The sequence below is a fragment of the Phalacrocorax carbo genome, chromosome 14 (assembly GCF_963921805.1).
Source record: "Phalacrocorax carbo chromosome 14, bPhaCar2.1, whole genome shotgun sequence".
Lineage (NCBI taxonomy): Eukaryota > Metazoa > Chordata > Aves > Suliformes > Phalacrocoracidae > Phalacrocorax > Phalacrocorax carbo.
The window spans coordinates 7,608,656-7,621,350 of record NC_087526.1 but is presented as its reverse complement, the minus strand read 5'-3'; the positions used below and the strand labels follow the sequence as shown (position 1 = coordinate 7,621,350).

The following is a 12,695-nucleotide window of genomic DNA, read 5'->3' as shown; positions in this document are numbered from 1 at the left end:
GGCTGTTGCTTTGTCCCATGGAGGCGCGAGAAGCGGAGCCCTCCTCACCTACTGCCTCCAACTGACTCCAGGTCCTTTTCCGGGGGTGGGGGGCGATTTTCTGATCCCGGTAGAGTTGACCAGATCGTTGGGAGAGGATCCTCCATGACCGACAAGGATCGGACCAAAGGGCCAGCAGAGGGGGAGCTGCCTGAAGACCCCAGCATGATGGGCAGGCTTGGAAAAGTTGAAAAACAGGTATATTGAGTCAGGAGGGGGGAGTTCTTATCAGAGGGTGTTGCCTGCATTGTGTTGGTTTCTTCTTGCCCTGTTTTTCCCCAGTGGGACATTACCATTTAGAAAAAAAAGTAAGAGCTAAGAATATTCTGAAAAAGAAACAAGATAGATGTTATGAAAGGGGACTAAATGTCGTAGAAGCTTAAGTACTCCTTTGAAAAGAGGAACTTTGGAGTCTGTGACATACAGACTTTCTTTTCTGTTGAGTCTACCAAAAGTCTACATTATGCTTGAAAATGGCACATTGGTTTCTTTGCCACCATACTAGACATGTTTCAAATGAGTCCATGAGCCTGGCTGCTGTAGATGCTGGCTTCACCGAAGATGAAAATATTCCTAGAGTACAAAGCTCAGAAATCCCCATGGCCATCTGAGCCCAGGCAAGTGCCAAATGCAGTAAGGAGCTGAAAGCCACTGGAAGGATGCAAGCGTGCTCCAGCTTTCCTGGAATTTGGTGTACGTCAAAAAGATAGGAGCTTAAGGACTACCCCATAAAAATGTGGAAAATTAAGGCTTTTTTTCAGAATAGGAAAATTAAATATTTACTAAAAGTTCCAGTTTGGTGTAGGACAATGCAGGCAGAGGTCATCTATGAAGCCCAGGCTCACACTGATACCTAGGTGGGTTAGAAGGTGCTTGTACTCAGGATGTTAATTTGCTTCAACCTGCAGGCAGTGTGTAGCACTGTAACTCTGGTGTTTTGCAGGTTCAATCAATGGAGAAGAAGCTGGACTTCCTGGTGAACATCTACATGCAGCAGATGGGCATCCCACCAACGGAGACAGAGGCTTATTTTGGGTCCAAAGAACCAGACCCAGCACCTCCCTACCACAGCCCCGAAGACAGCAGGGAGCACATTGACAAGAATGGCTGCATCATCAAGATCATCAGGTCCACCAGCTCCATGGGTCAGAAGAACTTCTCTGCCCCACCAGCCCCGACCAACACATGCCCGCCCTCGACGTCATGCCAGCAGCAGGTCTACCAGCGGCAAAGCCACGGCTCCTCACCCGTCGGAGACCCCGGCTCACTGGTCCGCATCCCACCTCCACCCTCCCATGAGCGCTCCTTGTCAGCGTACAGCAGTGGGCACAGGGCGAGCGCAGAGTACCTGAGGAACGAAGACATTACAACCAAACACCATGAGAGTGCCATGAGAGACAGCGACACGTCCATCTCCATCCCCTCGGTAGACCATGAGGAACTGGAGCGCTCTTTCAGCGGCTTTAGCATCTCCCAGTCCAAAGAGAATTTGGACATCCTTAACAACGGTTGCTATGCAGCCGTGGCCAAAATCAGACCCTACATTGCAGAAGGGGAATCAGACACCGATTCTGACCTCTGCACGCCCTGTGGTCCTCCTCCCAGGTCAGCCACGGGTGAGGGACCCTTCAGTGACATGGGCTGGTCAGCCCCCAGACAGTGAAGCCTTCTCGCAGCCGCCAAGCCACGTCCGAGCGCTGGCAGCTGTCCGCTCCAGCTGTCCACGCGCCGAACTTCTCAAGGAGATTGACAGCTAAGGTTTTCCTCCTTCTAGGACATCCTTAGCTGGAGGATACTTTCTTGCAGCTTACTCGGGGGGGGAACGAGCAGGTCTGAGCCTGCATTTTCAGAAGAGGTCACGGTGGTGAGCGAACTGGAGCCATGAAATCCAGATTTCTTTCATATTCTCTTTCTAAGATCATTAGGTGAAATTATTTCATGGTGCAGGGTAGGCAATTTGCATTTCTTGGCAACCTTCAGAAGTGCAGGGCAGGAGTAAATCACCCGGCCAGGGCTTTTGGAGGTCACAATAACTGGTGGCTGACAAGTGTTACGGTGGAATTGCCATGCCATGGCACTGGTGATTACACCTTTAGGTGTTTTGGAGTCGCAGAATGAACATGCATCTGTTTCTGGCTTAGATTTCAGGTCACGTGTAACTATGAGGGCGTTGTTACTCTGTGGTTTGTCATTAACCATCAGGAAGGTGGCATAATTCCAATATAATACATGGAAAAGTTGCGTAGGTCCCTGGAGGAGAGGGATGGTGGCTGGAACACTTGTGTGAACAGAAGACATGGCCTCAAAGTGGGACAGGTTAGGATACTACTCTGAAGCAGAACAGTTTGGAAATTATCCCTTCTTAGGAAACTGAAAAACTCAGAAATATGAGCTTGAGTGCAAGAAAGGAGACAGCCCTGAGGGCAGAGAAATGAGACAGAGACAGAGACAAGAGACTACAGGGCTGGAATTTTATGTTTTAAACCATGTATTATATTTAATTATCTCTCCTCCCATTGACAACAGACCTGGAGGTGCTTTGGAAGCAAAGGCAAAACAAAGGCAACCCCTCTGGAGGGCTGACACGGGGTGAAGCCATTCTCGTGGCCAGCCGTGCTGTTGTGGAGTCACGGCCACTAGGCCAAAGGGAAAAGGTGAATATGCAAGAATCTGTAGTCCCCATGTTGCTGCGAGTTAAGTGCTGAGCTCCATCCGTTTGAAGCCCTGTTGGTCAGAGCGGGTACTTTTCTTACAGTTTGCATTGTGCCTGAACACTTTTGCACACACTATGCCCCGTGAAAATCTTCCCTTTCTTCTTTTGCCCTGACAAGGATCTCACACCCATGTTCTCAGGACATTCTTTGGTTTTGTTTGGATCCCTCAAGCTGAGTTAAGACATGCTTCTTCATTTCTTCATGGTCTTTCAGAAGCCTCTTGCCTGTGCTTGCCCACATGTTGTGCCAATCCAAGTCCACCCCATTTCATGGTTGTTAAAAGTACTTTCTTTTGGAAAGAGCATTGTGTTGCTGCTGGGAACCTCAGCAGTGCATTCAGTTGGGGGAAGGAGAGGGGAGAAGTTTCTTTTGGGACCAAAACAAAGTCACAAAGTGGTCATTTACATGGATAGGTTGGTTGGGGTTTTTTTCAAGGGGGTGGATCAGGAAAATGTGTTTGGGATGCATCTCCAGGGCTGGGACACCATGGCTGGCATTGTGCCTCTAAACCCTCTAACCATCTACAGCCCAAATCCCATGCGCGTTTTCTGCTGGGACTGTGTCTGTGATTTCAAATCCCTTCTCTCCATGTTTTCTCTGTCATACCAAGAGCCTGTTAAGAATATATGGGTGACAACTTCCTTTCTGTGTGGCCTTTGAGAGGTTGAACATTGACTTGCTTGGGGTGAAGAGAGAATGGCAGCCTTTTTCTCTCCTCCTGTTTGCTTGACCAGAGGCAGCAAACCCTGGGAGACCCAGGACTATTTTGGCCTTAGGGAAGATGTGGGTGTAGTCTGACAGCTTGCAGACAGGAAATAAAATCATCCTTTTCCTAGTGCTCCGGACCAACACACAGGTCTTCACATAGGATTGAGGAGTGGAGAAAGGCTCTGAACAATTTCTCTTGCTATTTTTCACCATTCTGGAGTGGAAAACCTTTTTCTAGGAGGCAACATGGGCTTCCAGCCATGCTAGTTCCTTTCTTTCCCATTTGATCCATTTTTTTGTTACCTCCTGCAATTTTTCCCTCTCTGCTTGTGCTCCCAAACTCCTTTTGGCTCCAGATTTCTTTGTGCAAAGTGAACCCCTTGACTTCCATACAGAGAAACCTGCAAACCTCCATACAGAGAAATAGCTGCAAACTGTGCAGATTTGCCCCTGATTGGGCTGCAAAATGAAATGCCTTCTGACAGAGCAAGAAATGCCAGCAAGTCCCACATCAGTCTTGGTGGCATGTGTTTTCTAGTAACCACAAGAATGGAAATTGCACTGGGTGAGGCAAAAGGCAACATTGCTCCTGCCAGCTGCTCACAGAACATTTTGTCCAAGTCAGAGATAACCAAGTTTTATTATCTTATTCATTTGGAATTACTTTTTGAGGCCTGCTGGAAATTTGGCATGGAAGGGCATGATATAAAGGCAGGGGCTCCAGGTGAGGATGAGGATGATGGCATATGGTCCTACTGCAGCACAGGTACGTGTCTGGTCTTTGATATAGGAGGGAAAGTCAACAGGACGTCAATGCACAATTTTTGTGGGATGTAATTTTCAGTGTTTCCTAATTTTTCAGCCCTATTGCCTCTATTTTGAGTGTCCTTTTCCTAGTTCTTATTGCAAAATCCCTTTCTCCTGTCCAGATGACGTTACAGACTTGAAAGCAGATACTAGAAAGCCAGTGTGTTCTGAGGAGACTTAGTTCCGCTGTGTCCTCTGAGTTTTCCACAGACTGAAATCTGGCAGTCTTGTACCTCCTTTAGGGACTGCATAGGAAGAACTGTATATTCCCTCTTCAGATAAGTTACTACACCAGAGTTTATAAAGAATTTTGGATTTGTAGCTTTAGAAGGTGTTGGATTTGTCCCACAGTCACTGATAGAAACCAGCACAGATTGTATCTTGCTGCTACAAATTTCACATTATCGTATTTTTGAAAGGTTTAAGAAATATTCTGCCTTTATTCACGGCATCATTTCTAAGAAATTCTGACACACACCTCCATCCACAACCACGCCATGAATTTTCACTTCTCATTCATTCAGGCAAATAGGCTGATCTGGAATTTTGGGTTAAATTACACCAGTTACCTCCAAATAATGCTCTTTATTTCCATGAAATTATTTCTGCCTGCATAAATGAGAACAGAGCCTGCTTACTGACATAAATTATTTCATTCCTGTCCTAAATCATAGTCCATTACTTCCTGCAAAGTCCTAACTTTCAACTCCTCAATTCTCACATGCCTGTATCACACGCTCCTTGTGGTAATCTCCCACAAGAAGTCTTAGATTAAAAGAAAATAACTTGGTTTTGTTCTGCTAATAAGGCAGTCCCGATGATAAAGACTTTTAAAAGGATGGACAGGCAAATTTTGTCCCTCTGCTGATCCTCTCTTGGGCTGATCTTTGCTCCCCTCTTCCTCCCAAGTCTGGTTCTGCATTTTTTGGAGGACAGAAACAGGTTTCAGACAATGCCAAGTGTGAACAGAGGAAGCCAAAGGGAGCTGAAGAAGATGTGAAAGCCAAATTTCCAGCAGGCCACCTTGAGCTGCTCCAGGGGTGCCCGTGCCCACACGTGGGTGTGTGCCCAGAGCCTGGTTTTGAGGTGCATCTGTGCTGAATGTGAAGCCGTGGCCTTGGACCAGAACCTGGGATCTGGTCTCCAAGAAACTTTTGGACTCTTGGACTGGGTCTAGGGCTGGAGAGGAGTACTGCAAATGGCCCTGCCTGTGGGATGGAGCAACCCCTGAGACTGGGACCTGAAGCCGCAGGCAGTTTTGGGGTGTTTCAAGTCCACGCGCGAGTTCAAGTTGTCTCATGAGTTCATGTCTCTAAACAGAGATGTTGCAATCTCTGTGCAGGTGGCCTTTCATAATGTGACCCCGAGACATAGGAACAGAGCACTAGCCATAAGTAAAATTTCCCAACATTTGGGAAGGGACTTTAATGTTACTCAAGTGCAGATTTTGTATGTGAATTTCCTTGTTGACTCATTTTCTTATTAATAATTTTTAAAACAGAAATGTCAAGGAGCTCACTGAAAACAAACCTCTTGTCCAACTCAGAAAGCCATTATATTTCTTTACACAGACTATGTGATAGATTAGGTTTTCTAAAAATGTATTTTGTTTCAAATGCTGCTTAATAGATCCAATAAATTCTGCAGGGTCATTGCTATTTACAGATAAATAGGTATATTTTTAAATTTTTAATTGATTTTTAAGATTTTAAATTATGTGACTTTTTAGAACAAGTTTGTATAATCTACCTGAGAAGACAGAGCATCACCTCAGATACAGATGCTCCCCTTCCTAACAGTTACCCAAAAGAAAAACATGTTTACTCATATTTTTCTCAAGAGGGAGCTACTGCAAACCTCATTTCCCTTATATCCTCAGACCACTGTGGTCACAGCAACATTATTGCTAAAAACAAAATATAAGTATTAAAAGAGAAACTGAAATTCCTAAGGCATCCCATATAAAGACCCTTAGCAGTGAGTATTTTACTGGGAATGTTAAAAAGCCCAGGAGCAGGCTAAGGATTTCTGTTTCTCCATCCACACTTGTGTGCACCCTCAGGGTGAGTGAGCCCTAAGCCTCCATCCCTTTTTTCCCAGCACGCTTGTGGTCCTCCAACCCACACACCTGCCTCCTCTGTCACCCGCGCTCCATCATAGGCCAGCGTCTTCGGTTTTCATCATCTTCCTTTTCGTGAACCAGAAACAAGGAAATCAGATACAAAAGCTCCTTCACCTGCAAGTAACATTGAGGCTGCGATGCGGAGGGCCATGCCATGGGGGTGAGGGCGGCAGCCCCCTCCGAGCCCTGCGTGGGTCACTGCTGCTCAGCGGTGTAAAAGCAAACCCTTGCTTTTAGCACACAAACACCCTGACTTTTCTGCGTCACAGAGCAAAATCTGCTTAGAGCAAGGGTCTGGGTTGGTTGGTTTTTTAACAAGAACAATAGGGTTTTTTAAAAAAATAATAATAAGGATAATAATGCATAGGAATCTTCTTTAGTATATCTTAGTGTTTGATGCCCCAGTGACACAATACTGCTTGCCTTATATTACTGTCTAGAGGGAGAGGGCTTACACACCTTTTGATACAGTAATAATCATGCTTATAATTTAGGTAGCAGCAAGGAGCGGCTGCTGCAGGATGAGCAGCCAGGTCCTTTTTAACATATGAATGTGCTTTCGAGACTATCTCACTGACTGTACTCAATTTTGCCTGCTACTGCATGCAGCCTGAGATGAGTAGACAGCAATATGCTCCAGCTGTATCTGCACTCCCAGATTGCTGTAGTATTTGATGAGGTAACATTGCCAAATGCATCATTTTTGGGAGAGGCTATCCTCCCAGTGGCCCATCACATAGGGTGCTGCGGTGCTTCTCTAGGTAACACAGATATACCAAGTGTCTTTCACGCTGCGACTGATCATTGCCTCATCCCTCTGATAAAGCATGCACAACCTCCACATCTACTGCTTGTAACTAAGGGGTTAAGAAACCCCCCACGTTTGTACCCGTGGTTCCTTGAAACGTGTACATGGGGATGAAGAAATACAAACTGTGTTGGCTGTGTATAACAACCTCCTTTCCATCCAGATGCCTCTGACGGAGAGCATCCCAGTTACCCCTGTCTGAGGGTTTGGAGGAGCAGGCAGAACAAGGCAGGCAGTGCCAAGGATGGAGGCCTGGTCTTCATTTAGGAGGTGCCATTTGAACCCACATGTGTGGGACTTGCCATACGTCTGTTTGAATTCCCACAGGGTTCTCTTGCCTGCATCTGGCTCTGGTGTGCACGTGTTTGTGCCTGCAGCCCAGCCCGAGGGGGATGTAACTCCTAAACTTTGGAAACCCCTCTTTGGAAATTTCATCCACCCTTGTCTACAGCCCTTGGGGGTTTCAGGGACCCTGCAGCTGTGCCATATCCATTCCTTGTGGAAGCATCTCTTGCTCTCCTTATGGAGAGGTGCTGAGCTACCTTTATATATACTCCATAAATTTTTTGCCACAGTTCTCCCTGCGGAAACACCAGACTGTTGTGAGGCCTTCAAGGTTTGCCCACCTTACTGGTGTTTGCAGTCTCTTGTATCTCTTCATGCTGCTGCCATAATCTAGTTTGGCACTGGTCCCACATTCTCACCTTCCTGTCCAGACTATATACAAGTGAAGATGTAATGCAGGAACTCTGCACTGAGACTTGCTTTTGGCCTGGCATCACTAGATGCACCAGAGAGCCTTTGTGTTTTGTTAGCATGACACTTTTGCTTTTTATTGGCAATTTATTTGCTTTCTCATTGAGCCACTGTGGCCTCAACACATCCCTGGTTTGTTCTGCTGGAGCCTTTCAGCGCAGGGATGGAGTCTATTTTGCCCCACTGTACAATGCCCTGTAACGGTTTGGCCCCTTGGCTTTAGCTGATTGCAGTGAAACAGCAATGAGGGTTTGATTCAGGTTTTCTTGTCAAGCTGAGCATCTCAGAGAGGAGCTTACAGACTCTAACAGTGTTGATGCTTTTGCTCCCTGAAGCAAGAGCTTCTTTTGAGATGCCTGTTCCCTTCAGCGGTCCATGCATGTGGCTTTGCATGCCAGGCTCCAGCTTGATAATGGAGAGAAACAAAGCAGCTGGTCCAAGCTGTGCTATTTCCAAAGCTGCCAGTGAATGTGGAAGCGTCTTGCCCTCTTCTAATTCCTGTAAATATAGCCACAGATGACTTGTTCAAGCAGCATCTGTTTGCCTAGTCCTGAGAAACTTGAGCTAACTGCAACTGCAAAGCTTTCCAAAACTCAGTGCCAAGCTCAGGCTAGATTTCACCTGCAGCTACACCTATAATTTTAAGGCAGAGTTAATGGTTTCAGGTAGAAGCCGTACCAAAATCTCTACTTTGGGTGGCTCTGGCCCAAAACCAAGGCTGAACGTCATGCTGCTGGTGAAGCCTCCCCTGGAATTTTGGCTCCATTTGACACTGATGACTGTGGACCTGGGGAGCTGCTCTCTCCATCCCACTCCACACAAGAAAAGGTTGGCACAAGCCTTGCAAGCCACAATGGAGAAAATGCCTCCTTATCTTACCATGCCATGGGCACCTGTTAAAAGTAGAAGCAGCATTTCATGGTAATCCCTTAAACCTGACCAACACAGTGGCCATGACCCAGTGTTTCACAGATGTAGTAGTGCTCATGAAAGGCATTTATTACAGGTATGGATATAGAGGGCTCAGTCCTTTAGCATCTCTGTAGACAGCATGTTCAGCCTTGCTGATGGCCTCAGGAGAAGTCATCAAAGCTGGTGACAGGTCTTTTCTGTCCTGCCTGGTTACACTGGTCCAGCATCTTCCCTGGAGCTGAAGATCTCCCGTGCTCAGGGTGGGGATCCTTTTGTGTTGGTTATTCTTCCCCAACACCCAAACCCAAACCCTAAAATTTGAAGTTTCTTCACTTTTTCACAAATAAATTAATGCACGGGGTAGAGAACCTGAGACTTTCAGGAGCACCGAGGCAAAACAAGATATAGCTGATAAATGACAGATTTTGTTATTTTAAATCAAAAGCAGATTTTAAACATAGTTGCAGTTGTTGCACGGTATATCAAATGCTTTAGGAGATTCAATAAATTATTCTTATAAATGTTTTATTCTTTTATCAGTAATTCGTATAGGTGGATGCCACTGTTCTTATACAGCAGTGCTCCACACACTAAAACTGTATTCCTGTTTCTCCAGTATAGACATTGTATTTATGAAATTTATCTTACTTAGTGTCACTTTGGCACACAATCCACGTATATACTGCGCACAGATTGCACATTACATGCCAAATGCTCATAGGTATCACTCCATGTTATAAGAGTATGTGTGTTGAACAGACACCAAACGAAGTGTTACCTGCCTATTTTGTGATGTGACTCAACATAACTGGGAAGAGAGAAGAATGAAGATCTTGTTTTGTTAAGAGATACACTGCATTTGAATGGTCTTTAAAGAGATTCTACCAGGAAGCTAAAATAAATGAGATTGCTTCTGCAATGTTACTTTAAAAATACCTGAACAAAACAAACACACGCAGCCCAAAAATACTTAACAGCTACTGTATTTCTATATATTCTTCATTGCTATTCATCTGAGCTGTAAATTCTGTACAGATTGAATGAAGTTCACAGTTTATCTCTGTCATAACCTGCAGGATAAAAGGACAACACAACTTTGGCTGCAAAAGTGTGTGCATGTTGTTTGCATACATGCCTATACATATTGCTGTATATGCATGTATATACAAAGATGCACACACGCGCTTTAAAACAGATAAAGCTGCATCTGAGATGCACAAGGGGAAAAAAAGTGGGTTTTTTGGATGTGGGAGAGTGGGTAAAACCAGAAGAAAAGACTATTTCAATTATCTATTTCTGTCGAAAAGGAAGATTTGCAAAGGGGATTGATGTGTAACTGCTATCCCAAGGAGAAATCCCACTTCTGAAGGTAGCACAGGCCACACAGCAGTGTGATGCAGTTGCTTTAAATGATAATTTTGTTGGCTTCCTTTCAAAGAAATAAAAAAAAGAACATAGTGGCCAGTGCCAGTTCCAAGTCCGAACCAAAAAGACCGTTCCTTAGATACGTGGCCAAACAGTTGTCCTACGCCATCAGAGAGCCAAGGGCAGAGATTCGTGTGCTGTGACAGGGTGATGCTGACGGCAGCGGTGCTGGCTGATGGGCAGTGCCATGGTGCCCCGCAAACCCGCCATTGCGTCCCCCTTCAGTACGGGCTGCTGCCCTGGCAGAGATCCAGCCGCCCTCTGGGTCCCGCTCTTACCTTTGCCTACATATTTAAAAGACCCCCTAGTTAAGAGACATTTGAGAAAAGAGTTATCACAAGCCCATTTTTGACCTTAGAGTTATGAAAGAAATGACAAAGTTATAATCAATAAATCTGCTTTTCCAAGCAGGTCAGCCCCCAGACTCCAATTGCCCCTATACAGAGATTTCACCAACCTCATCGAATTAATCATCCTCTAGGATTTAATTTTGCCCCTATTTTTACAGATATAAGATCTGTATTGGGTAGAACTTATCCTTCGGTGTTTAATCTAAACCAGACAAAGGCACGAAGAGCTAACTTTTCCAGTTAAATACTGCTGGATGCCATTGAAAATATAGTAATTGGGTTTTTGCACTGGCCTGAAATTCATCTCTAGGTCAAAGTTAGCAGTTGTAAGAGCCACTTCAGTCCCAAATGTGCTTCTAAAGCAAAGGCTACATCCGTGGCTGGAGTGTGTTGCCATTTCCCTGAGATATCTTGAAGCTATCACAGATTGTCACAGGGTCTGGCTCATTTGGCCTGAACTAGGCTAAAAATGGTTCATGCATTTGTCCTGCTGGTGAGCTAAGAGGTGAATTTCACACTGGGACAGGCCGTTCTTGCTTGGCGCGAGTGCGGGTGCTGCACACCTCGCCTCCCGCTTGTAAACATCTGAGGCTCAGTTGAGCATGAAAGTTTGGTTGTCCTTTAGAAAGCAAAGACAGCTGCTGCTTTGCTTCCTTTAATTTGCTCTGTTGCCTTGGCTTTTTTGCACTTTCGTTTCATCTCCAAAGAATCTCTCATAATGCCTTTGGTACTCAAGTACAATTTTAAAACATTTTGTATGTATTGAATGGCACACACTTTCTCTTGTAAAATAGCAATCGGACTTTTTCTTTTTTTTTTTTTGTGAATGTGTAATTTCCTCTGTACATTTCAACCATGACTTTGTGCAATGTACATTTTATAGGGACAGATGCCAAGAGAATGACCTGTAATTTTGTAAGGAAATAGCTAGAAGCCGAACAACATAGTCACAGATGGTTTTACATTAACACCGTGGAAGATCAATGTAGCCCAGACTTCTACACCGAAGCGTTGAGCATGATGCAGCGTGTACCTTCACATGAGTGACTGTGGCAGCTGCAAAACTGTATATGTGTGATATTAAAAACAACAGCGACGGTTGCAATCGGGAGGGAAGTGGAGGAAAATTAAATAATCACAATCATTAATTTAAGCCTCAAAGCATCAGAATGGAAAGTTTGCATTCAGTAAAAATACCAGAGATTTAACCTTCATGAGATGAAATACACATTTATTTTTCTTTGCACTTCTTCTGTTCACTTTGTTTATTTCTGATGATTTCTTGGTGCTTTGGGGACATATTCAATGGCTGATGAAGAGGAGCGAAATGGTGACTGAGGGCCTGACCCTTCCTGGGATTAACCCTTCACACCTCCCTTTCTTGTTTCTAACATTAGACAACATTTTTTCTTTTTGATGTATAAAATTAGGCTCAGAAATCTCAAGTGACCTCAGTTACAAGTACACTGTCCCTTCAGAGCGCTTTAATAATATTGATTTTCTTAAGGTTAGACATCAGCCGCATCCTGATAGATAAAGGATGGTTACCAAAGCTCTTCACCCGCCTATGCCAGCTCCTTATCACTGCACTAAAAATTGAGGCTGGTGTCATTGAAGGGGGTTCAAAGCCAAGGAATGGCACTGGAAAGGGACCTCTATCTGTCCCACAAGTTATCTTACCAGGTTTTGGAGAGCTCTCTAGGAGTGAAGTGGATGGACTGACAGTCTTTTCCATAGCAAGGTTGGCTGATGAAACAGCAGTCCCATTTTGCAAGAGAAAAGGAGAAAGTCAAATCCTTCCCTCCACATTGATATTTTTTCCAGAAAGGTGACGTAAGAGAATCTAGATGAACCAGTGTCTGGATTTTAAAAAGTCTGCCAGTCATTTGGACAAGGCAGTAAGAGAGGCTTGGCAGAATAAACAGTTCGCTTCAGGCAGAGCAGCCCCTGGTTGTACCAGATGACTTGGCTTGAAGCCTTCAGCAGCTCCTGTCCTCCCCAAAGCTATTAAAGCAGGCCAGGTGTGAGTGTTTGCCAATGGATACAGCACATTA

General features: G+C 45.0%; 1 protein-coding gene across 1 annotated transcript in view; it reads left to right on the top strand.

Annotated features, from left to right (window-relative positions):
* KCNQ2 (potassium voltage-gated channel subfamily Q member 2) overlaps positions 1–11,887 on the top strand; it is a 77,570-nt gene extending 65,683 nt beyond the window's left edge. Inside the window, exons 16-17 of the mRNA XM_064465413.1 lie at positions 114–237; positions 983–11,887. Coding sequence (XP_064321483.1) covers positions 114–237; positions 983–1,702 — 844 coding nt within the window. The 3' untranslated portion in view covers positions 1,703–11,887. The remainder of the gene's footprint in view (positions 1–113; positions 238–982) is intronic.
* Positions 11,888–12,695: the final 808 nt, after the last annotated feature.